This window comes from Limanda limanda, chromosome 4 (genome assembly GCF_963576545.1).
Source record: "Limanda limanda chromosome 4, fLimLim1.1, whole genome shotgun sequence".
NCBI lineage: Eukaryota > Metazoa > Chordata > Actinopteri > Pleuronectiformes > Pleuronectidae > Limanda > Limanda limanda.
Window position 1 is genome coordinate 22,902,287 of NC_083639.1, and position 27,207 is coordinate 22,929,493.

The window sequence follows — 27,207 nt, forward strand, 5'->3', positions numbered from 1 at the left end:
AATCTTGTTTGACAGGGAAGCTGTGCGCAAACAGCAATATAACATTCTTTTTTTTTTTTTTTTTTGCAAAAAGCACCCTAGAAAAATAGCACTTTCTCTCGAGGAAGAAAAAGGGCTGGAGCTCAAACCCATTATGATGTCTATGTATGTACGTTCCAGCATCGCAGTCTCTCAACTGATCGTAAGTATTATGGCATGATGAAATGTTTATGTTATTAATACAATGTTGTAAAAAATAAAAAGAAGAGTGGGCTGACTGAAAGTGCAAGAAACTAAAAGGGGGACAGGAGGAAAGGGGGTGGAGAAAGTTTGATGAGCATAAACAGAAGAGGAAAGAAGTTGGAAGAGGACACCAGGGGAAATACAGAAGGAGAGCTGGAGAAGGACAACTGGACAGAAAACCTCAATGTAGAGAAGGCAGTAACCCTGCCACAACACCCCCGTGGCATTAATCACCTCACCTACCTTTCAAAGCCCATAAGTATTAACAGTAATTTCGGCCCATCATCAACCATTTAATATTGCAGGAATTGATAATTCATTAACACCAGAAACATTTTAGAGTGAGCCAACAGGGACATGTACTGTTCAGGTTACAGTGAACATCTGACCTGCTGCAGTGGTGTGATTGGCCGGCCTTGATGTTTGAATGCAGCAGCTTGACTGGTCTTTAACCTAAATTCACGCTCCTCCGCTCCCTTCTCTGGTTACCAGTGGCTGCCCACATCCGTTTCAAAACACTAGTACTTGCATACCGTGCTGTGAACGGATCGGGTCCAGTCTACATCCAGGACATGGTCAAATGTTACACCCCAGCCCATCCACTCTGCTCTGCATCTGCCAATCGGCTTGTTGCTCCTCACTGCAAACTAAACACTTAACAAAATAGTGACTGTTTGCTGTCCTGGCTCCTTAATGGTGGAATGAGCTCCCATACGACATCAGGACATCAGAAAGTCTACACATCTCTTCCGACCGTACCTTAAATTTTAAAAAAAAGTTTTAAAGTAAACATTGTCGTAGCACTGAAATGGTACTTACTTATGGCACTTTGTAGTTTGGCTTTCTTGATTCTTGCTGTTCTGGGTTTGTACCCTCATGGTTGAATGCAATTATTGTAAGTCGCTTTGGATAAAAGCATCAGCTAAATGTAATGTTTGACCTCTGATGTTAAAGAGAGTGAATAGAGAATGTATCCACCACACCACACCAGATGTGTTAAGACAGTTCAAGTGAAACACAGTTGAATTAGCTTTAAAGTGTTAAATTGAAACATCAAGTTACTACTTTATGCAATCACATTATATACGACACTGAAATCTCATTTGCCAAACTTTACTCATGTGTTAAGAAAAAACACTTAACGTCAGCTCTGTTGCTTAGGGAAGTAGATTATGTGTAAATAGTTAATGCATCTCACTGTGGATTATAATGAATAAATCAGAAGCACATTTCAGAGATGATCTGCGAAAACAAATTCAATTCAAACTAAAAATGTCATTCATTTTTTTCTTTATTCACAACTGCCACCGGCTGCTCAGTTCATCTTTCATCAAAGCCCGTCGCCTGCCAATAATTAAGCAAAATTCATGACAAAAAAAACAATTAGAAATGCATCAATAGTACAAAGAAAACTCTTTACACAGAAAACATCAGGACGAGTGCAATGCAGCATTTCAATATAAGTTTCTGAAATAAAAAGCACTTTGTAAAACAAATAAAATCATTATAATTCATAACCGAGATCAACTTTGAGCATGTCATGCAAATCCAGTGAGTGAAAGAGTCCAAACAAAGAGAACATTTTATGATAAGTAATTCAGGATTAAAACATTTTTATCTTTAAACAAACATTTGCAGCAGTTTGAAAATGAAAAGGTTTTTCCGCAGGTGTCCAGTGGCTGGCAGCTACAGGAGCACATGATGAAGACAAAATGAATATAAGATGATATGAAATACTGACTGAATCTGAAGTGTTCAGGAAAGATGTCTCAAAAAGAAAGTGTAAAACCCGACAGGGAGACGTGGCTTCAAAGCTGGACAGACTGGTCTTCTGTCAGCTCATCTGGAGTTACTGAAATAAAACCATTTTGACAGTCCTGATTAGAACTGAACATGTTGATGAATGTTTTACTGGGTCAGAAAAAAATTATGGAAACTCACATGATTTAAAAACAGTTCAAACAAATGTGTTACGTGTTATAAAGAAAGCAGACTTTGGCCTAGTCTACCACAGGAAGTACATTTTGGGAAATATGCTCTTTCTAAAAGTGAGATGCGAAGATCAACTCTCATGTCTGTGCGTTAAGTACAGTCTGACTGACTAGTGTATGGCTTAACTGTATGGGGATGCAAAATTAATTATTTGACTGTCTATTCCTTTTGTTTGATATATGGTCATAAAGTCAGCGTTTTGATCATAGCTCAGTAACTAAATCATACTGCACCGCTGAGTGTCTCTCCTGCCGAGTTTACACAAGCTTCTGTTTCAGCTGTGCGCATTCCTTCGACAGGCATGTAGTTCTTGTACTGTTGCCATAGGTGAAAGTATTGGAGCTGCCAAAAGAAAAGAGTCAGACTTCATAATGACGTAACAGTGACTGGTACCAATAGGTTGTCTCAAGCTTGTTCAATGGTGAAACTAACTCTCTCACTCAAGCTGACTCCGCTGTTACAGACCAGACCAAAATACACCACATCTGAAACGGACTCAACTGATCGACATGTATCTTGTTTGTTAAACTCAAAGTTAAGTGTTGAGTAGTGACACCACTTCACGTCCCTTATACATTTAAATGCCTCAGTCTTCATTTCTGTTTTCAACAAACTAGATACATCATGTTAACCAATGAGCCTCTGAGGTGTTGCTGTGTGTATTTTACAGTTTTAACATGAGCTACACTAGCGAATTCACTATTATACCAATGCAAGCTAAACACATCCTGGTTCTCACTCTGTCCCAAACACACATGACAATGGTGTCAATCTTTTTAACTCAGTGATAAAAACAAGAAATATATTTCCCAAAATTACTGCCCTAATTAGACCTTAAATCATAAAATCTTCTCTGGCTACAGTCATTTTCAAATGCAGATAATGAAAACGTATTTGTGTTTCAAGCTTCTGGGGGCGAATGATGGATCAGTCCTTTGATTGAAATCACCCCACGTCAACTTCATCAAGACTCTTTATAAGACTCAACAGCTTTGTGTTACTGTACGACAACAAAGACTTATCTTGCTACAGAGAGAGTGAACAACACAAAGCTAACGCTGCGATGCTCTAGTCAAAACAGTTGACGATCAGCAGCAAGCCCCATTAAGTCCGTAAAACCGATTAAGAAACAGAAAGTAGACCTGAAACTAGACCAGATAAAGCAGAGGTCTGATCCATTGTCACCAAGGTTAACAAAGGCACAACAGTCCTGAGGTACAGCAGCCGTCAAAACCATAGTTTCAAATAAAATCTCTCTCAACAGATTTCTTCAAAGAAAATCACCTAAAAGTGTGGACATACCAAAGAGTATGGCGCTCAGAAATGTGTGTCCGAGTGTAACCTGGAAGAAGGAGCACATGTTTCTGAACAACATGCAAGTGTGAGAATGGCTGGGCAGAAATTTGAAGTGAACCTCGCTTCACCGGAGTCCAACAAGAGAGAGAGCAAAAAGAGATTTACTAGCACAAGGCTCCGCACATGTCCTGCTACCCTGTCAGTGCTACTGAAGAACAGAACAGATTAGTGGACATGGAGATGATAAACTGGCGAAATGATACGTTCAGCACTTCATCTCCTTGGTTATGGTTTTTGAAATTTGTGCAATGTGAATCCATTTTCCCTGAACATCCAAATCCAAATTTATAAATAGACATAAAACTTAGAGAGGATCAGATTTTTTTTTCTTCGTATATGTACATCTCAACAGTAACTGGTCACTAATCATTCTCCCCGTCGATCCTGGCTATGAAGAGATCATTCTGTAGCACAACTAAATTGACGTCAAATTGTATAACTTTCCAAAACCGACTGTCCAAAATGCAAGATTTTCTCTCAAGCTGTCCTTTTCCATTCTTTACTACTTCCATCACTTTTCTCATGTATGACATAATGTAACATCCTGGTTTTTACAATTCATTGTTCCTCGTCACTCTGCAACAGTAGGCTGTTCATCCAACTCTCAAGTGTAGCTATTTAGAACGACTCTAAATGTCCATATAAACGTTTGCTTTCAGATGTGATCAGATGACACAAATTACCTACATAGTGAGCCCTTTAAACCTTGTACCACAATGACATTATGTAAGATCAGGGCAACACCCCAGCAGTGAACCTATCCACTTGAGCTCTATTTTTAAATGGACATTTGCAAAGAAAAAGAACCGGGGAATTCAGCCTCCATTTCCTACAGTTTAGTCGCACTGGTAAAAGATCTCTTCATGGACTGAGAGTAATAGTTAAAGTGACCAACAACTCTTAGTGTACATATTGTATATAAATATTGCATTATAAACCAACACTGACTAAAAAAAAAGTCTGATCCATCCTCTTGACCCAATGCTGTAATATCTTAAACTGATTCTTTGTCAAATTATCAGCCAAGAAGCAGCTCGGTGCCATTTCATGTTAGAACAAATCAAGTGCTGTGTTTATCTCACGTTGCAAATCCACCTGACCTAAAGAACCTTCCTGCGCTTGGATCTGTAAAGAATAGCAGCCCAAAAAAAGACAAATAAAACCATATTGCTTCCTCTACATGGGACAGCTGCACTGTCACTGCAAGGACTCATCAGGGATTAAAAATAAGGAAAGAACAGAGGAAGGAAGAATCTGTTACCAACCCCACGTTTTCAGCCAGTTACATTTCAACAGCTACAAAGCCCTCCAACTATCCCTTTTTGATACAATGGCTGAAAACATGTCCCTTCCTGAATGTGACAGATTAAGTCAAAATGGAAGATTAAAAATCCAGAGAAAAGCTGGAGCAGCACAGACAACAATTAAATCCAGGTCATGGACAATCAAAGAAGATTAAAAAAAAAAATATGTATGTGTCACCCCTGAATTGAACAGAGATATTTGGCACTTTATTGTACGGAGTCCAGACATGTGGATGGAAGGAGCAGGAGGAGGGTCTGAAGTCACATTGAGAGGGTTCAGACGATGGCGTTGGTGCCTCGGAGGCCGACCCCACGGGCAAACTGCTCCAGCAGGCCGGAGATGGCGCCAGAGGGGCTCTGCACTGAAGACTTGAGGCCCACTGTGGAGCTGTAGGCTGCCAGGAAGACTTCCCGCACTGCCTCCAGACGGGCCTGGCGCTCCGAGGGGAGGGGAAACCTAGGGAGGAAAGAGGAGGGGGAGAAAAGAGTGTGCTAGATGAGAAGACAGAAAGGAAAAGCTTACAAAAAAGTGTTTTAAATTATAATAATGATTAGACACAAGAATTCTAGATTACTGCTCACACACAATCATCATCATCCATATCCAACTTTCGGGGTCCCTCCCTTGGAGAGATGAATAGATCTTATTTGCCTTCTCTGGCTATGAAGTGATACAGACGGGACACTCTCAGTTTGGCAGTCAGATCAAGCAGAAATTAAAATGGGTCCCCTGCTGGGAGCAGAGAGGAGGAGGACGACTCCAGAGGAGAGGAGGAGAAGAACCCAATGGAGAAATTCCGTTCTCTTGATCCTCCTCCTCCTCTCCTGCTCGGTTCAAAAGAGGAAACTGGAGCAGTGACTAAAACTATAGTATTTCTGACTGGAAACCGCCGCTGCTGAGCTATATTTATTTTTTACATGAACACAGAAAATAAACAAAGGTTTTCCTTATCTCTGTTTTATACTGACCAAGACATGTACTAAGTAGCTTGTGCCTTGTTTCTGTAAAACACTATTTTGAAATTACCACAAAATACAGTATAAGAGTTTTTTTTGTGCTGCTGGATTTTGTGATCTATTGGCTAACATATATATACAGGGAATATAACTTTAACATGATGAGGTTCAGGCACTTATGGAGGAGATTCATCACTCTGTTTATATCTTTTATCTTTTATATATTTTTATTCAGAAATGTTTATGTCAAAATAAATGTTACTTTGTATAAATATTGGTAAAAAAGTGAGTAAATAAGAAGTGTACAGTGAGTAAATATATACTGGTTTCCCATTTTTTGTTGCTCTCCTATGTATGTTGTATTTATTGCGTTTTTATGTTTCTATGTTCATTGTTTGCACCAATAACCAGAGCAAATTCCTTGTATGTGTGAATGTACTTGGCAATAAAATACTTCTGATTCTGATTCTCTGGAGAGAAAGGAAACTGTATTCACTCTAATATAGGACAATATTTGGTCATATATTTCCGCACTGAAACAGCAGTGACTACTGACGTCCAGCGCAACAAACATTATGATGAACAGACAAATGCTGACACTCGGTCAGATGGTTTCTGGGAGGATGAGAAGAAATTCACCAATGTCCCTTTGTATGATGCTAAGTGCTAATTCTAGGGCTGCCGCGATTCGTCGACATCATCGATTACGTCGACGCTGAAAATTTGTAAAAAATTTTTTAGTTTAAACCGCTGGGCACATGCCGCGGCTGGGGGAGCAGTCGCCCTGGCGCTCTCCCCTCCACGCAGCCGGAGGCATGGTGTGCGGCCCGCCTCAAGTTTTTTATGGGGGGGGCTCCTCGTCCACGGCGTTGCGGTTGCGGGGGCTTCCTTTCTCTTGGACCGCGTGTGGGGTCCTTCTCGCGTCACCTCAGCTACAGCGCCCGCTGGAGGAACCCTCCTCCAGTTAGCTAGTTTAAACCTACAGTTTTGCACTATAATATTTGAGCCTTTGTTTACATTTTTTTTTGTGCTGCATTTTACGATGACATACAGTTTGTTGTTGTCAAAATAAAATTAACTGAAATGAAATGGTCAATATGATTTTTTTGGAGGAAAATTAATCGTTTAGAGTAATCGACTTATCAATAAAATAGTCGACAGATTAATCAATAGAAAAATAGTAGTTAGTGGCAGCCCAAGCTAATTCACAAACAAGTGAACGATTACTTCTTCTTCAGGACACTGTTTAACTTTTCTTCTTCAAGCTAATGTCTGAGTGCACTGTGAAAACAACAACCTGTGTTGTGCTTTAGCAGAGACTGGAATAATGTCAGAGCACGTACCCACCTCAAAATCCCAGGAAAAACCCTTGTACATGCCAATACTGCACACATGCAGCTGCCAAGAACACTTCAATAAAACAAAGCAGTGTTACTTACATTCTCCCACTGGCTCCGTCATCTCTAAAACTGAAGGGCAGAGGGGAGTCATAGGTAGCAGCTGTGGCTGACGAGGTGGAGGACGTGGAGGCCAGCTGCGGAGGGAAGGGAGCGTGGTCGTGGATGCTTCCACAACCAGAAACTATCTGCCAACTGCCATACTCTGTAGAGAGCGACGAACCTGACCGAGTGTACTCTGCTGCTAACCTGCTAAACAAAGAGACAGAAAAACTGAGCATAATCACACCAAAAAAAGTTAGAAATAAACTTACCCTGGTTCATGATATTTTTCTGTTAAATTTCCCTACATTTTTGGTTTTATTTGCAATTTTTGTGTTTTGAAAGAAAGAAAGAAAAAAGGAAGTCAGCATGTTTGGCACCATCCATGTTTATATCCATCTCTGGTGCACTGTGCATGTTATCTGGATAATTAGCTGGTTTTAGACATTATCATTATCTTGCCAATATGTAGCTCATCATCGGTGAGAGATTAAGTTTTATTGCATTAACAATCATCATAAAACTTTAACAATATAATAAAAGAGAGCACCCTTCATGAACCACAAAATGGAGGCAGCACAGTGTTATGGAGGTTATGTCTCTGCTATGTTGCTCTGTTGGTTTGTCGACCTGCTTATGACTAAATGAAGATGCTGCAAAGTTGAAGCTCTGTGCCTGCGGTGATCATCCAAAATTTACACTGCCCAAGTGTGTGTATAAAATGAACACGAAAACTTAAACGCCTGACGAAGTTGTATCGGCTCCGGCTCCCTCACCTTCTCCCTGGGACAGCCAATGGGCTGCTGCCGGTTCGCGTGACAGCATGATCTGATTGGTTGGAAGAGGAGGAGCTGGAAGACCTGGCCTCATTAAGCGGATGAGAGAGGTGCTCCTCCAGAGGGTGCTGCTTATTCCAAACAACCATCTGAGGAGAGGAGGTGGGGCCTTTTCTCCTGGGGAGAGAGGAGAATGCATCATCAACAGAGGAGGAGCATATGCAGTACCAACAGTTTGTGGTGTGAATGATTGATCAAGTGGTGATGAAATGAAGGAAAGAAAACAGCAGACTTTAAAGACTGAATTTATATTTGACAAACCTGAAGCAGCAATAAAGTAAAGTTGAACGCAACTCAATTCAAATGACCTGTCATCCTGTGATACTGTTGTAAGTGATGTTGATTCAGTGACCACCAGGAGCTGCCCTCACTGTCCAACTTTAAAATGTAAGTTTCACTGTTGCCTTAAAAAGTTCTATGAAGTTATGAATTTAGTTGAAGTTAATATGTATATAGTAGTTAAATAATATATTTTGGCAAGTGTCAGTATTATCGCAAACTAGAGGCAAAGACTGACCTGATGCAAACGTCTTTGCGTCACTTTACATGAAATACAGCTGAGCTAAATCATTTGGTTTTTATAGTAAATCATTGCCTTTGACCTAAAACTCTTCATTTAAAATTTTGAATTTAAATTACAAATAAATAAATGAACTGAGATTAAAATGTTGACAAATGTGTTTGTTTTCACTTACTGTTTATTGTTCTTCTCAGGCAAGGGGTTAAATTGGATTTGGCCTCTGTCTTATTTGTACTATTATGAAAATAAAGCACCATAGTTTGGGCAGCTATGACTCATGGGCCAAAGCAGATCTTCCTCTAACCAGAGGGGTCGGTGGTTTGATCCCAGCTTGCGCATTCCGCCTACTTAAATGTCCTTGCACAAGATACTGAACCCAACATTACTCCTGATGGCTGATGGCGGTTGACACATTCTATTGCCGTGTGTGAGCTGACGTATAGAGAGCTGTGGTCATGTGTGGATAGATCACTTCAGACAGATGTTGAGTTAGATGGAGTTATCTAGTATGTTGTTGATGAAAATATAAACAATGTACCAATAATAAAATATTCACAATCAAATTTCCTCAAAGTGGGTGTGTGTAAGCATGTGCATTTATGTGATACTGACCAGTTGGAGGCCTGGGGCTGGCTGGAGAACAGGTCCACAGTGTCGTTGTTTACGCTGCCGCTCACCTCCTCAGTAATGAGGGAGAACTCACTGCTGAGACTGGTCACACTGCCACGATCCTTCGTCTCTGTAGCAAACCACACAGCAGAGCCCTGTTAGTTGTGCTTCAACCTTTAAAGCCTGAATTCAGAAATGTTTTTGATCTGCTTTAAAGTTACCACATCTGATGCAGATGTGTGTTTACGTTAAAACAATAAAAGATGTTGTCTGCTTGACAGAAGATTTTGAAAATGGGTCTCAACATTTAAACTTACATCAAATACTATGGAATTTGATGGAAGTTTATTCTGGTAATTGTGTGTGAGGGTTATTATCACTGAGTTTTCCTTCAGCATTCCAACACAAACTTGGTATATAACAGACTTCACAAGACACCATTTACACCTGTGAAACAGAGTGTTACATAAAGAAGTAAACCAAACACTGTACTGAACTATACAGAAGGTTTGTTGCCCACAGTCATAAAGGTGGTGATGCAAGATGTTTTGAAGCCAAGCCTCACAATTCTAAAGACATGAAAGGGTTATGTTATCACCCAGAGTCTCGTTGCTTTGTGTCTACCCAGACACTGTGCGCTCGCAGCACTCACAACCTTTGTTATTCCTCATTGCATCAGACCAGAAGCAAGTGGCAGGGGCTGCTGATACTCTCACAAGTACGTCACCAAAAAAATGATCAAATGTGCTCTATCGAGTTATAACAAATGTAAGTAGGTCATGAGGAAAACGTAGGGAAAAATTTTATTTTTTTCACAGTAACCATTCTGATGAAATGTTTTCCTGTAAAATCCAAGACATTGGATCCTGAACTCAAGACACATTCTTAAATTATGATCAAACTGTATTTTGTATTGGTTACTGATAATAATAGCTTCAAAAAGTGAGCTGGAGCCAATCCTAGCTGACTTTGGGCGAGGAGCTTGGCACACTCTGGACAGGTCTACAGCATATCACAGGGCCAACATACTGAGCCAAACAACCATTTGCACTAGCATTCACAATTTAGAGTGTCCAATTAAACCTGACCACAATCTATATAAGTTTAGAGAGCCCACGCGGACACAAAGAGAACATGAAAACATACTTTTATACATATATGTATATTTAATACATTCGGTAGAGGTGAATCTGAACGCTAAATGAGCTACATCCACTATAGGTCTGTGAGAGGTGCCTGTAGAGTCACATAGAGAGAGAGGCTCATGAGACACACTGACTTACTTAACTGGCAGATATCCTCCACAGTGAAATCACTGTCTTTGAAGTGAGAGTTCTTCCTTCTGTCAGAAAAAGAATATGTGATGAAGTAACTTCAGATCAAAAGAACAGAGAGAATCTGGTTATCTAGAGTGAACACATTACACAACCGAAGCAAGGGAAAACGTGAGAGAAGGAGACACAAAGAAAGAGAGAAAGAAAGAAGGCGGTACACACCTCTGTTTCTTAACAGCGGAGAACTTCTCTGAGACAATGTGCTTCAAAAAATTGAAGCAAAAGAAGAAAATCTGAGGGAGAGAGAGAGGGGACACAATTCACACAGTCACAGTTGTGAAGAGACAAACAGAAGGTTAAACTTGATTTAGCTTCATTCTGCTCTACTGAGACTTCCCTGCATTTACATGTTATTTCAACTGCTTCTCTGATAGATATCTCCCTCTTAAGGAGAGATATTAGTGATAGTGTTTCTCCAAATTAACTTTTAGTGAAGTCACACTTTGAGCATGACTGACAAAATATTGGATAAATAAACAAGGTGGACTTCTTCTGAGAACTCCTGAGGTAGGCTTCTCTAAGCTCGTCTTCAGTTGCGCCACCTACTGTTCTGGCGGTGAATTGTTTTCAGTACCAAAAGTTATTCGGGGAACTATAAATCAAAAAGTGTCCGTCGGATCCATCCGTCCGTCGGTCCGTAACGGATTCGGAGTAGCATACTGGAGCTTTAACAAGACCCCACACAACAAAGTTGTGTATATATCTGCATCTGTTTGTCTGTTGGACATCAGGATTATGCAAAGCTACTGGGAAGTTTACCATCAAAACTTTGTGGAAGAATGTGTTTGTGTCAGAAAGAACCCATTCAATTTTGCTTTAGATCTTGGTCACAGGTGGATCCAGGATTTTTTTTCTCTTCCTTTAACATTGTGAGATATTGAGGTATTTTTCAAAATTTTCACAGATTTCTCAGCAAAACATTTATGTATTTTGATGAAGAAAAGTTATGATTGTGTGCAATTTGGTGCATATCCACAAATCAAATCAAAATCTACTGAATTTGGGGGACTGTTGGGCCTTGGCTGAGGCATGCCCTCTCGCACTCTTTTCAGACCTGATATTAACATGCATCCGATGAGTGGCCAGCAATAAGTACATGTGCTCAAACGTGTCCTGAATGTGTCTCCTGTGATCATCGGATCGGATCTCAATTCCCAGCACAATTCACAGAACATGTATGTAGTATGTGTTAAGACCAGAATGAGGCTGAATGAAACGCTGTAGCCTTCATTTGCAGATGCCATTGTCTTTCAAGTCTTTTCATCATTACCTTACTGAACAAATCAATGTTTGTTCTCAAGCATTTCAGCCTCAAAAATAAAAAGGAATTGTATTTAGAAGTCGCTTCATCATTTGGAATCTGAGTCAACACATCTGGGAAGCTATATCATCATCATCACCACAGTAAACTTACCTCCTCCCCCTTGGAGAGTCGATCTGGCAGCATGTGACTGGAAATAGAAAGAGAACAATGGATTTCAATAAATAGCAGCTGACTCTTATTTCTGTCAACAAACTATTCAACAAAGCCCTGTATTGTGAAAGCTAAGACACATCTTATTAAATCTTTGAAGTCGAATTAAAATCGTACAAGTGGCATTAAAATACATTTTTACCATTCACTTTTGATAATTTTGTATTGTAAAAGGGAAAGTTTTAGCTAAGTGAGTCCAAACAAATGTAACTCTCACTGAAACCATCCCTCCAGGGTCCACTTTCCTTTGTTTGTCCTTAAGAAATGTTCAAATGTCATTTTCACTGTATTGACGAGCATTAACAAAATTTGGCTACAGGTGATTGGGAGGAGGGGACACTGATGCATTTACATGGACACCATCTGATATTAAACTGATTAGGCCAACAATCTTAATAAGACACTGTTGACAGAATTTTCTGATGACCTTAACTTAAAAAATTCATACACAAAAATCCAAATATATTAGAATATTCTGACTGTAGTTGCATTGTGTAGACATGTATATGTCTTAATCACATTAATGCGTGTGTTTGGAGTGTTCAAATATTTATAATTATCAGATTATGCTCAGTAACATGTGGAATATTCAACTAGCAACTCATGTAAACACCATAATTAAAATTATAATGTGTTGTCCCACACACTTGTCTTCTGCTTGGCTAATGTCCTAATGTCCTGATGTATCCTGATGTATAATTTCATAGTCTAGCTGACAGTGAACGGACCTTTGCTTCTGATGAGCTCTAACTGGAGATATCGTGCTAGTAATTATGAATGGAGTATCCCAAAAGTGTGGGTGTGTGTTGTTGCGTGCATGAGTTTGTGCGTTAGAGGGAGAAAGAAAGACAAAGAGAGTAAAGAGAATGCGGTCAAAAGCAAAGTCACATTTGTCTCATCTCATGTTGCTCCCAGTGCTTCATTAACCAGTCCCTGTTCAATTATACAAATACAGCGTGTCTAACACAAGATGGCACCAAGATTTTTGCAAATGCAACTCTAAAGTATTCATGCCATCTTATACCCTTTGAGTTACGGCTCGCGGGGAAGTCATGAAATGATGATGGGGATTATGTAAATGATTGTCTTTACCCGAAGAGGAACCAGTCGTAACTGATGGTCAAATACAGGATCTCAGCTGGCTCCAGGCTGGCATGCGCCGCACCGTCCTGTGACAATACAAAAAGTGAGTCACACAAAAGTCAAATATCCCAAGGTTAAAAATACTAGAGCAGTGCCCGTTCTAAACTTGACTGTTAGCTTGTCCTGTGTTGATGCTCCAGAGCTACTTCAGAATTAATCCTTGTCATTAGTGAGTCCTCCTCAAACAGTTCTACAGTATACTGTAATTTTTTATTGTTTGTTCGCTGGATGCAGTGTAGAGAGCTTTTTTTATAAACAGTCGATGTTTTTCAAAAAAATGAAACTGAATTATTTATTTTCACGTCTGTGGCTCATATATAAGTTCGATATCGTGAAACAATAAAATAGAAAATAAAAATGATCTGAAGGAGATTGTAACCCTCAGTTGGACCCAATTACTGACCACAGCTGTAGTTTAGAACATCGAAGAACTCAGTCCGCCAAGTGACTGTCAGCACACTGCCTGCCCGCCCCCCCCACCCAAAACTGACAGCTACAGAGCGCTGGTCATGTGTTTATTCAATTTGGATAAGTATTGAACGTATCATGTGTCCAAATTACACCAAAATCTGCCCTGCACTTCCTCTGGCGATTTAAATTGTAAATGCAAAGCGTAAAGCTGGTTGGATTAACGATTCACAAGATATGCATTCCACATACATTTGTGGAATTAGTATGCAAGATATATAGATGTACGTATATGCCCCAGAGTCTAATTATACATGACATATTATGGAGCTACGGACACCATAACTGGATATCTCATTCTGTTTGAAAAGCACTCGAGAAGAGCAGCCTGTGACAACTTCAGAAGTTTCCGGTATTCACCATATTGGAGAAAAAGGCTGCACATTTATGACATGTCAGTTAGATTTTTAATAAAGGTGCTGAATACAGAAGAGTGTTATTAAAGTGCGTGTTTGAAATGAAATGAACAAGAAGGGGCGCTGGTGCCAGGGCAGATGGGTTCACCGCGGGATTAGGCAACTCACTAATGAGTGTTGGAGGAGCTAAACAAGCTTCCAGGCTGCTGAGTGTCTTGAGGAGAGACACCAGAGGAGGATAAAGGAGACTGAAAAAGAGCAAAAGGAGGAGGAGGAGGACTTACTGCCCACAGGGAGAGCCTGAGAAGGGACACAAACAGAGGAGTCCTGTCCCAGCCTGATATACAGTGCACCAGGAGGCCGCTCTGATCTGGAACAACATACAAAATCACCTTCAGCCACAGGATCGTACAAGGATTGTGAATATGAACCAGTCGGTTTGATGTGAACATCTCTAATTCCGGTAGCAGACATTTAGATTAAAAACAGTGTAAAGGACACTTGAATGACACAACAGGAGCAGTATGGTTAATTTTATGATTTTTTCTGTTGTTTTTCTACGTTTGAAGTTTCAGCATTTCGACAAGGGTGTGATGTCAATTTTAATTAAAAGTTACAAATTACAAGTCCTTAAGCACTCATACAGATACTGTGGGGATGCCGTACATCTGAGTCTGGACTTCCTGCATTGTATACTGAAGGGTTGGGATCCTAGTCCCACAAACGCCACCTACCATCATTGTTGATGAAGTGGAGCAGCAGCTTCAGGTAGTTCTGGGTCTGCTCCACCAGGTCCCACGACTGATCAACAAAACACACACACACCAGAATAAGTTTGCTGTTGGTAAAGCTGAAGAATTTGAAACATGTAAAAAATCCAGACTAACATGGTGTTTTTTAATTTTAAAGTTAAGGTAGAGCTTCAGAGTGTGGTTACACTGTAAATATTTCAGTAGGTGTGCCGTGTAAATGCTCATGAATTATGACAAAAGCACTTTCTAGGTTGTACAACAGATGGCACTGACACATTACAAATGGGAGGAGAGGATAAGAGAGGAGAGGAGAGATGAAAAGGTCACCTGGTATTGAGTCCAGTCAATATTCAAGTTCTGAGTAAAGCACACAGGGATTGTCAAAGGAGCATCCACATAGTCCTGTCAAAGGAGAAATAGTGAAATCAGACTGGTACAACAGAGCCAAGTTGACTTACAGAGCTTTCAATGATTCATCAATTATCTTTCCACTTACAGTTTACACAATTGAATTCAAATTAGCTGACAATGGGGAAATGAGGACATGTAGTATTTGTTGCTGTAGTTTACTTTAGTAATCGGCTGCACCACTTGGTGTGCTTTCTTTACAGAACAGCACAAAAAATGTAGATGAACACTGCAGCATGAAGTTGTGAAAACTCTACAGAGGTGGCAGCTGTCCAGTTTAGTGAGCTAACTGAGTCTTGTGATAATACTAAACTGGACTGGATTAAATCTGGTTTTACTGATTAAATTGGTGTGATGTTTGTGCTTCCCCAGGACATGTGTTCTAGCTGTTTCCAGCTGCATCATATAAATAAAGTACACAAATTATCTTTTGTAAAACCACATAAACTAGAGACGAAGTACTGTTCTATGACTTGGTTTAAATCATTGTATGTTCTCGAGTAAAGCCTAAATAACCACTGTCACAATTTATTAACAATTAACTAACTATTGATTGATATGGATTAAGGAAACTCCCACATGACCACCAAATAAACTGATTGTACCTGATTCCAGTTGAACACCAGACCTTCGGCTGTATAGTCTCTGTCTTTGTAGTCCTTAAAAAACTCACACCCTTAATAAAGACAAGATGAAAAAGTCAGTTATCATATGGTCACAGATTAAACTCAAAACTCATGTCTCTAAATGACAAATGATGATAAGAAACACATAACAATTGTGAGCATCTCTGGAGGACTAAGCTTTCCCTCTCATGTCTGTGTCTAAGACTCAACTTCACTGGTTTTCACACACAGTGAGGAACATGAACCCATTTTATGGTGGGAAAACTAATCACTGAGCGCATTTCAATTTTATGAGGATGACAGTGATGGTTGCATAATATTGAAAATTTTCTTTTATGTGGTTTTGTGCAGGTTTTTGCCTACGCCAATGAGATTCTGTTTTGTATTTTGTTTATCTATCCGCAGGATGACGCAAGACTCCCCAGGCAGATTACCACAAAATATGGTGGAAGAATGTGAGAATCAGTATCAGGGGTTGATCAAGGAATATTTTTCACTTTATCAAACATTGCCACATAGGGCATTTTTCAACCTTTTCTCAGAGAATAATTCATTCATTCATTCCAGTTTGTTTAATTTGGGGCAGATCCCATCTAGTAAATTTAAATGAGGTTACATATGGGTAATGTTGGTTCTTGATACTTATCTGCAGATGCATACGCTTATACAAATGTAGATGAAATTTGCTGATGCAAAGCAAATGTATGTATGTATGCGTCTCTAGTGGAGTGACTGAGAAAGACAGTTATTTACCTGGATAAGGCACAGAGAGCAAGGCGAAGTCTGCATAGCGTTGAGCCTTGTCTGCCTTCTCAGATGAGGTCACACTGCACAGACAGGAAGACACAAGCATTTCTCCACATGGTCCAACATATATTTATGCACACATGTAAATAGACACTGCAGTGCAATTAAGTGCAGCTACATTTCGCAGGCAGTGTCTTTACCATACACTTTGTGAATCACTGTCCATCTTCAAATAGATATTAAATAAAGTGGTGAGAACAAATTTGAGCCCTTTGGATTAACCTGGTTTTCTGGCAGTCATAAAATGTGATTTGATCTTCATTCAAGTATGAACAATCAAGAAGTTATTAAGCTGATAAAACACAAGCAATTTCAACTTTTATAATATTTTGTGTATCCATGTAATTCACCCACCAAACCCAGCACGAGTAGGAAAAGGAAGGAATTTAATAACGGGTCCTTTCACAGCTAGAACTACAAACAAGCTCTTTCTGCAGTCATAGGCACATAACTGGTATAGATATGTTGTCTGGACCTGAAATACCTACAAAAAGTATTGTGTGGATAAATGGTTGACTGGATAAAATTAACTAGTCGGGGAATTAAACATTTTACAATAAACGGAAGACCATGGCCCAGATATTAACCATCTACCTTGGAAGCTCCAAAATATTGATCATCTTCCCCAGGGGTTAATTTGTCGCCAGTAGATAGAACTAGTGGATCTGAGATTGCTTCAGCTCAGACGTGTTCTCCAGCTGTCTGTTGTAACATCACTGATCGTTCTGTATTGAGCATCTTCTGAGACTTTGTTTGCGAGGCATGTTTCACATCAGCAGATGCTCATTACATTACATTACATTTCATTTAGCGGACGCTTTTATCCAAAGCAACATAAGTGCATCAACTGTGAGGGAACAAACCCTGAACAACAAGAATCAAGTTAGTACAATTTGCTTCAAAAAGACCAAACTACAAGATGTAAATGCCTTATGAACAGAATTATAATATATATATTTTTTTATATAGACTAGCCTCCAGGTTTGATTAATTCCTGACTGTTAGCTTTTGTTGACGTAATTAGCCGAAAGGTTCACATACAGTTTACAACCTACATGTTAATGATCGAATGATGTTTTTTTAATTTTAATTTTTAATATAAACAAGAACTGTACAATGATTTGTTTTGCTGGTTAAAAGTAGAAAGTGTTTGTTCATACTTTTATATCACATAAGGACATAACCACATCTTAAAGGACATGTATATACTAATGCATTTTCTTGTTTTTAGCCCGTTTACTGCCTCACTGACATACTATTCCATACCTCTTGAATGAAGCTTCTGACACCAGCACAAAAACAAAAAAAAATAAAAAAGATAAATATCTCTAGATGAAAAAGCGGTGTCACACACGTAGAAGAAACCAATGAAAATTCAAGAGAGTTTGTGGTGATAAGTGCTGACACCATTATCTGTTTTTTGTCAAGAAAATCACGTGATCTCCGCAGTTAATTAATACTTTACTTTCTGCCTCTGTCTGCTACACCCAGCTGATAATGAGATAACCTTGCTGCGTTGTGCATGTGTGAAAAGCATCAGGTCATGTCTGTATTAAAATACTTATCCCACACAGGAGGAGGAAACAACTAAATCCCAAGTCTCTCTAGGGTAGAAATTAAAACCAGCACAAGTGCCCTCTCCCGACTTAGTTAATCTGCAAAAAATCTAAAGTATGTACGCAATACACTGAGTCAGTAGCAGTGCTGTGTTTTAACCTCATAATTGTAAAAGAAGCAATGCCCTGTTTATCCATGAAGGAATTCATCAGGTTATTATAAAGATCAGTTCTACGTGTGGATTATTAGAAAAGAGCAGAGGAGCAGAATCACGCTGCTGAGCCGCGCTGCTCACTCAGGCAGTGTAAACACTCTGATCTGTTAACATCATAATTTTTCTTTAAAGTTCAATGAGTGCGTGTTGTTTTCCCAAAGTCGGTGAGTAATTATGTTAAATAATCGTGATTACAATATTGACCAAAATAAACGTAATCATGATATTTGCCATAATCAAGCAGCCCTAGCCAGTAGTCAGATTCCTTCCCCGTGGTTTCTTGCTACACAGAGAAGTTCAAACAGTGACCTAAATAACAGGCAGAGTGTGAATGCTGTTCCTTACTTTAGGCCAAACTTAACCTTCTTGTTCTCCACCATCAAGTCACAGATGTAACGAATCGAGAGGTAACGGAGCAGCTTAATGTCGTGGCCTCGGACCTTGTCAAAGAGCTGCGAGTCACCGTTCCTGAGGACAACAACAACAAAAGTGGAGGAAAATTGAGATAAGGAAACTTCTGCCAGAAAAAGGTACATTCCTTGGTCGATTTCAAGATTACTTTGTGTCATGCATGGATAAAGAATTTGTTGTACGGTACATCACTTTTCATGCACCTTCACTGGGGTCAGTCGCTTGCTTGTTTGTTTTACTGCCATCACAAGTAATCAGTGTCACACTCAGAACAAACTAGATTCTGGTATTCACTGTTTACTAATATTGTTAAGAGTAATCAGATTACCTGACGGCACTGTCATCCTCTGGAACCTCTTCGGACTCTGTCCACGTGTCATCACTGCCCCCTGCAACACACACATGTATACAAGGTGAACAGGAGGTTGACCTCCACATACATTTTGTTATATCAAGTTGTGAACATTCTATATACACAACACATTAGCAAAACAGTTCATATGTTAACAAAACCAATTATTTTGAAAGAGGAACACCAGAAAGGGGTTCTATCCTTCAGATCATCTCTCTGCTAGATGTGAGCTAATCACTAAATGAGTGACAGGACCCGATTGTCTTGCGTTGGGATGTGGAACCTAAGGATAAGGATCTGAGTGTCAGTTTTATAGTGAAAAGAACCACACTCATACAGAAAGATGAGTTGGATTTATCCCAGAATCAGAGATTAAAGCTATAGAAAATCAATGTTAATTTTTGTATGCTTACCTAAACCAACCGTGTCTTGGCCTAAACTTTAGTACTGCATGAAGTGCTGTTACAAAATGTCACTATGAGCTTTGAAACCCTGACAAAATCCTGTAGCAATCCGGTGGGGCTGTTTGTCATAGTCAAGGGGTGTGACAAGTTTGAGATTTTGTGCAGCACCATCTTTTTTAAAACCAGAACCACATTTAGAGGAGCAGGAGGTGGGGCCTGACTGACTTCACCCGGACGCTGCATCCCCACATGCCACTGCAATCTGCACCTACTGGATTGTTATAGGTGTCCATCTATCCAAGCCCCTATTCATACAACGTTTATTGTCTGTTTGTCTCTAAACTGAAAATAACTATAAAATAAAACTATAAACGTCTTAGGAAAATGTTAACTGACTTTATAAATCAAGTGAGGATATAGAAAAATAATTATTTTTACAACTGGTGGCGTCGCCCTCTGCTGGTCTTTTGAGAGATTACAGGTTTCAGGCAGCTCCACATTGGTTCAACTTTCTAGACCCAGTGTGTACATCAATGTTTTTTTACAGTCTGTGATTCAGACCCTGATTTATGTTCATGTACATTTTTTTGAAATTACAGCAATTGAAAGTTAATACATGAGACAAACATAAGTGTCATATTTACCTCCACCAAGGAGGTTTTATTTTCACCCTTTTCTGTTTGTTAGTTGGTTGGTTTGTTTGTCAATAAGATTACTCAACAATTATGGATTTCCACAACCATTTGTAGATGGATGGGAACCAATTAAATTTGTTTATATATTATAACTGGGAATAATCTATGGATCGTGATGAAATATTAAAGGGATGTCTGTTTATGAGTGTGTGCAATCTTGTGCCGGTTGATAGAATTTAAGGGGACTGTTGGGCCTTGGCGGACGCATCCAAAGGCTACTCTAGATATATTATATTTCCACATGGTTTTGGTTGAGGTTTGGTGCAGATGGAAAGATAAAAAGATAGTTTTTCTGGTAAAATTTAAATACGTTTGGATGGACACTTGTGAATAAACTTGGTTTCTTTTATTGGTTACAGTATGTGTTTGTAACAAAAGATTTTTTGTAATACTAAGAGGAACATGAAGTCCCAATAGGAAAAGTTTGACAGGTGTCTGACATTTGCTGAGAACAAACAGGGAACTGAAACATCCATGGAAAAATAAGCCAGCCACAACTTCCCATGTTTTTGCTAAAATTGGGTTTGAGTGCATGTGTCTGTGTGTGTCAGTCTGTGTGTTCATCTGAGTATTTTTTTTACCAGAGAAGATGTAGTTGTAGCCTGTGCGTCCATACAACTCCCCCCAGCCTGCCAGAGTGGACGACCGGCAAATATGCTGCAATAAGGAAGAGACAATACAAGATCAGAAAGTGTTGTTTTACTGCTCGCTTCATCATGAAATAATGTATATCCTGCCACCTGGACCACCACAATGTAAAAAGTAGGAAGTGGTGGCCACAGAAAAAAGTTTCATTCTACAAAGAGGTGACTCACTATAAGATATTTCTCAATTTATGTCCATAACCAGCCCTGGTCATTTCTCTGTAACACTGTTCGTCAGTAAGTTTCATAACATGCAGTCACCTGAACTAAAATATTTCCTTGTCTTGTTGAGCAAATACGACTATATCAGTTACTTTAATTCAACATGTTTAGTAGCAATCACACTATGTTCCAAATTTATGAAATATTTTTGGTGAATCATCAGTAGCAGCACCCATGCCAAGAGAACTTAAAAAAAACAAACACAAGGAATAAGGCAACTGGTGTGACTGATGCGTTTGTAGCTTTCAGCCAGAACTGGACATAAAAACGCTCTGATTTATAGAAGTTTTTGTGACTCTGACTCAAATACACACTCCTTTGTGATTCACTGATTTGTTCAGGTCCTTTAACACAGATGATAGGTTTATTCTTCAGGTTCAGTGGTACTCCATTAACATTCGGAACAAACACACATTTCATGTTTAAAAAATTATTTGAATGATCATCCCATCGATTGGTTCATTGAAAAAAAAAAAAAATCTTAACCCCAGCAAAATGTAAAGCAGCTCTGAAAGGTGAGTAAAAATGGAAAATGATTTGCTGTCATCTGTGAAAATATGTGAAATATATTTTGGTTATTTTTGTAATACTCCTTTTGACCACAAGAGGCTTTAGTGCCCAGTCATTTATTGGAGCATACATGTTTTCTTTCAGGTAATTTCAAATTTCTCTATGTCCTCTAAACACAAGGAATATATATATATATATTGTGATATTGTGAAGTTTACAGTCACGTCTTTCTTTTGATTGGAAATGGGGTTTTCTCATGCAGAAACTGAAGAAGCTTGTCAGTGTCAGCTTTTTTGAGGGGAAATATTAGTATAGGTACTATTAAAGCCATGAAGAGAGAGTGTAGTTTACTGTTGTGTAACAGTACCTTGCCGTTGTAGAGGATGACGGGGCAGACAAACCTTCCTCTGCAGCGGGCCAGCTTACTCCGGTTCACTAGGTCTTGCAGCTTACTGATCTGCAATGTGCTCTCAAACCTGGACATAAAAAGCACCACGTTATCCATTAGACAGCCTACTCAAATTTGAATTTAGCCTGTTATAGAGACAATGTAATAAAAAACCACTTGAGCTCCACAATCGGTGTTCACTACACACTAACTATAGTAACAGCTGACACCACTGTGCTTATCTACAGATGGAGGTTACAGTTAAGTGGGACATGAAGCCTCGGCCACTAATCAAGATTTAACAACCATTAGTAGCTGGACTGAATGAGTGTATTGGGTGGATGTTACTAGCGCTAATTTGGCCATGAAAATTTGAATGATCATATCATCAATTAAAAACGTTTCAGTGAACATTTAAGAGACAAAAGACTTATTTGTGCAGGATTTTTGCCCCTGTACTTTTCTACCCTCTATAAACAATCATTCATTGCACAATGGACATATAATAATCATTGTTTACCTTCTTCAATACCTACTCAATATAGGAGCTTTTAATCATTATCATTATATAAGATCTAATTCATAATTTCTCCATACATACAGTGATGTTTTCATGTTGCTTGTTTTGTCCGACTCACAAACAAAAAACTAAAAAAGGTATCAGTTTTCGAAGTCAGTGGATGAGCCAAAAATGTATTCAATAATTGTTTGAAACCATTGCTCTTTAATCCTTCAACTGGCACCATGTTTTTAGTGACAGCATTTGATAGTCTTGCATCTGTTGCTGTTCTTGTTTTAAGCCTTTTTTTGAAGAATGATTCTGCTGAAGTTTTGAGTGTTTCCTTTTATAATTCATGTATTCTGGTAAGTGGCTTATTTGAAATGTGTGAAACAAATTAGCTGTCGAGCTGTCTTAAATAGCAAAAGATTTTCTGGGATTGTTTTCCTAGTACTGTCTTTTGAGCAGCTTTCATCATTTTATATCCAAACCACCGCATGCGAGTGACGTTGATCCATATCTAGAGATTAAATATGACTATCTGTATTATGAGTCTGGTGGCGGTGTCTGTATTTTGCCCCCCTTTTTTTCCCCTGACTGCATTGTTTTACTATTTCATTTGATAACGTGCACGTGTGCGACAGAACTGTCAGTTCAGCTCTCTGCTCTCTTTGATGTGATCACAGGGACAGGAGATGAGTGACCCTTGCTCTCTGCACCACAGTAAGATGGGTATGATTAGAGCAGCGACACAAACAAAAAAGAGGTAATAGGTAACTGAGTGGACTGGACTTTGAATTGGAAAACAATGAATTGGCAAAATAGTGGAGAGGTACCTGTTGCTCTCGACATCTGTGGATTCGTACTCCAGGAAAACTATCTGTCGGGGGTAATGTCCGCACACTTCACCATTGGCGTTATGGATGATACTGTACTTGTAATCTCTGGCAAATAACTCCAGACAACGCCTCTCTATCACCTCTACCTGAAGAAAGACAACAACAAACATGTCAGTGGTTTGAAAAGAAGCCCCAAATTACAATGAGCCAGCAGGAAGTTATCAGCCATGAAAAAGTAGAATTAACACCTGCTGCTACAAGTACTGTTTCAGATGTTGGCACAGGTACCAGTAAAGTGAACTGATCCAGCTGGCCCATTTAATATCCTTATGTCGAATCGAAGATGTATGTAGTAATTTATTTATTTTCAATTGAACAACACCATTTTGATAATACAAAGTGCCTTGAGAGGTGCTTTAAAAATTCACAAGACTATATATAAGGACTGTATATTAGGAGAATTTAGCAACACTGACAGAATCTCATTCATTTCAGGTATGAATGCACACAGTGAAGGTTCAAGAAGCAGCATCAACAACTCATGGTGAGAAGTTGAACGCAGGATCTATTCTGTTAGGGGTGTTACCATTCCTCAAATCCACGTTTTGGTACAGACTTGGTTGTTGTTTGTTTGTTTGTTTGTTTTGCTGACTAGGTTCTGCCCGCAGGTAAATCCTCAGGGTTGTTGAGCTACTTCAAATCCCCAAACTTTATCGTGACACATGCAGTTTAATATGTAAAAAATAATAATTCTAATTGTTCTTGTCCTGAACTTTGCATGCGTTGTAGTTTGAACTGTAAATAAGTTTAGTTACACTGGTAAAAAAGGGATATGCAAACATTCTGAGGGGCAATTGTTCTAATCTGAACCCCTCCTCACGCTAGATTCCCACATTAGTGGAGATTGATTGATTGATTGAATATTTATTTAGCCTCGGAAGACACATTGAGGGATAAGACCCTCATTTACAATGGTGCCGAGGGTACAATAAAAAAGTTGACACATTAAAAGTTAATACATTGAATAAATAGGAATGAAATAAATATGCATATATATACACAGTAATACAAGGTATAAAACAATTCGTCAATAAAATACTATGGCCAAGACAAATAGCAGTTACAGTCACTGCAGGAGAAGTCAGAGATAGTTTCCTGTAAACTAGTTTAAGCAGTGATTTGATTTTGTGCTTTGATTTATGAACCTTTAATAAATATCAAATCATTATGAGTTGACATTATGTTGAGTTCAAATTCAAAATGGCTTTGTTTTGCATCCGTTTTTCAAATGTATTATTAATGTAGGATATCGGATTTCCTTTGGTCAAACTTTAGCAACTCCTGGGCTACTCATATTCATGTAGCCAAACAATAATAACAACTTTTATTTTCGCTTAGTCAAAGAGCTGCACCTCTTGAGAAAGTGTCTGGGTTTGATTTGCAGTTCGGTCACCCTGTATCGTGACATTTGTATCGCGGTTTCGGTTTTTAGGGTTACTACATTCCTAGTGTCAACAGATGGAAACACTGATATCTTTGACTTATAGTGCTGCTTGTGTGTACTGATGAGCACAGACTTACCCGAGGAGTGACTTCCTTCGCTCTGTACTGCGTCTTGGAAAACAAATCTATCAAATCCGCTATTTCCTCGCTCTTTCTGACCGGCAGCCCGGAGCCCGGGAAGCCGCCGGCCGGGGAGGACGAGGCGGCCATCATAGCGCCTCGACCCGCGGAGGTGGCCTCTAGCCGAACTCGACCTCCTTCAAACACCGCAGAACCGTGTCCTTTGGTTCGGGAAGACCGACCAGGCCATCCCTTCCCAGCCAGCTTCTTCCTGACTGCCCGATTGAGGGGGCCGGAGCCGGGGACTCTTCCTGGATTCAGGGCACCGGCGAGCGGCTACACTGTCCACACAGAAGCCGCTGCCAGCCCGCGGAGGCAGCCACTCGCACCGCGGAGTTAGCACTGCTAGCTAACACAATGCTCCAGCTGCCCAGGCTCAGTTAGCTCCGTTTCCACTGACACGAAACCCTTCAAAAACTCATTAGACACGATTTCAGACCGTTGTAGTCCTCCACCACATGGTCCCTGCTGGTCTGACACAAGGTGAAGGGATGTCCGGCTCCACGCAGCAGCAGCTAGCCGGACCGCAGGTCGTCAGCTGCGGTCAGGAAAGCTCCGGGATCCCTCCCGGCCTGCTCACGTTTTCCTCAATGTCACGTCTCCATGTCCCCTCGGTAAACCACGACCACCGCAGCGGACAGATTCAAGTTGTGCAGAAGTCAGTCCAGAGGCCGAGAGACCTGCTGCTGATGCTGGAGCGAAGGACGAGAGCCAGAGAAGTGTGTTGCAATCAGTTTACTCCAGCCTGTCGATGCAGCAGTAAACAGGAAGTGAACGCGACCACGTGACAGCCCAGCCGTCTCCCCTTTTAATGACGTGTGTGCTGATGCCCCACGTTGTTTACCAACCATGGGCTGCTGCTGCCACACTTGTTTACTACACCAATGCTGCTGCCACTCTTGTTTACTACACCAATGCTGCTGCCACACTTGTTTACTACACCAATGCTGCTGCCACACTTGTTTACTACACCAATGCTGCTGCCACACTTGTTTACTACACCAATGCTGCTGCCACACTTGTTACTATACCAATGCTGCTGCCCCACGTTGTTTACTAACCCAGGGCTGCTGCTGCCACACTTGTTTACTACACCAATGCTGCTGCCACACTTGTTTACTAACCCAGGGCTGCTGCTGCCACACTTGTTTACTACACCAATGCTGCTGCCACACTTGTTTACTACACCAATGCTGCTGCCACACTTGTTACTATACCAATGCTGCTGCCCCACGTTGTTTACTAACCCAGGGCTGCTGCTGCCACACTTGTTTACTACACCAATGCTGCTGCCACACTTGTTTACTACACTAATGCTGCTGCCACACGTTGTTTACTAACCCAGGGCTGCTGCTGCCACACTTGTTTACTACACCAATGCTGCTGCCACACTTGTTTACTACACCAATGCTGCTGCCACACGTTGTTTACTCACCAGGACAGTGGGAGCTGTGTATACTAAGACATCAAAGGAATCATTCCTGGCTAAACACCCTGGAAAGAGGAAGCTACACTCTAGCAAAGCCCGAGAACAACGTGTGATAATTAAAAAATAATAAGACCTATCTGTGAAATAGAGACACTGTCAGAATCCCAAGAGTTTATGGGGTGCCGTTTGTAAAGCAGCTCACGCTGAGAATAACAGCAGCATTTTGTCACATTTAGCTTCAAACCATGTTTAAAAAACTGGTGTGAATTTTTGAGAGTCACTTTTTTGCACATTTACAACAATATTTGTCAACTTAGAGATATTTTACATATTATCTAAATCTAAATGTTAAATCTAAACATTTAGATTTAACATTTAGATTTAGATTCAGATTCAACATTTAGATTTCAATTTAACATTTAGATTTCAATTTAACATTTAGATTTCAATTTAACATTTAGATTTCAATTTAACATTTAGATTTAAATTTAACATTTAGATTAAGATTTAGCATTTAGATTTAACATTTAAGTGTAACATTTAACATTTGGATTTAAATATTTAAAATATCTCTTAAGTTGACAAATATTGTTGTAAATGTGCAAAAAAAGTGACTCAAAATTCACACCAGTTCTTTAAACATGGTTTGAAGCTAAATGTGACAAAATGTTGCTGTTATTTTCAGCGTGAGCTGCTTTACAAACGGCACCCCATAAGACTTTGCCGAACTTACAGGTATATTTTTCATTGGTTAGAGTCAAAAAATTTGACCATGAGTGTTACGGACAGTGTTCTGTATGTCCTGTATGTATACACA

At 39.7% G+C, this 27,207-nt stretch overlaps 1 protein-coding gene across 2 annotated transcripts; it reads right to left on the minus strand.

Annotated features, from left to right (window-relative positions):
• Positions 1-1,495: 1,495 nt before the first annotated feature.
• mtmr14 (myotubularin related protein 14) lies at positions 1,496-25,708 on the minus strand. 2 transcript variants are annotated; one of them, XM_061070651.1, is made up of 19 exons: positions 24,920-25,708; positions 23,336-23,484; positions 21,980-22,088; positions 20,818-20,893; positions 19,114-19,174; positions 18,720-18,842; positions 16,550-16,623; positions 15,776-15,846; positions 15,090-15,164; positions 14,745-14,811; positions 14,295-14,380; positions 13,136-13,212; positions 11,984-12,020; positions 10,732-10,802; positions 10,519-10,577; positions 9,239-9,365; positions 8,047-8,223; positions 7,271-7,477; positions 1,496-5,331 (listed from the first exon to the last, which is right to left on the minus strand). In XM_061070651.1, exons 1-19 carry the CDS (start codon positions 25,052-25,054, stop codon positions 5,151-5,153), a joined length of 1,962 nt encoding a protein of 653 aa, XP_060926634.1. In that variant the 5' UTR covers positions 25,055-25,708; the 3' UTR covers positions 1,496-5,150. The 2 variants fall into 2 exon arrangements, with proteins under 2 accessions (XP_060926634.1, XP_060926633.1); XM_061070650.1 differs by having other exon boundaries at positions 7,271-7,480.
• Positions 25,709-27,207: the final 1,499 nt, after the last annotated feature.

Coding starts and splice junctions, on each gene's coding strand:
- mtmr14 (XM_061070650.1), bottom strand. CDS start 25,054: ATGATGGCCGCCTCGTCCTCCCCGGCCGGCGGCTTCCCGGGCTCCGGG. Junction 23,485..24,919: donor CGAAGGAAGTCACTCCTCGG/GTAAGTCTGTGC, acceptor GTCTTTCTTCAG/GTAGAGGTGATAGAGAGGCG. Junction 5,332..7,270: donor GACGGAGCCAGTGGGAGAAT/GTAAGTAACACT, acceptor TTTCCTCCCTAG/GTTTCCCCTCCCCTCGGAGC.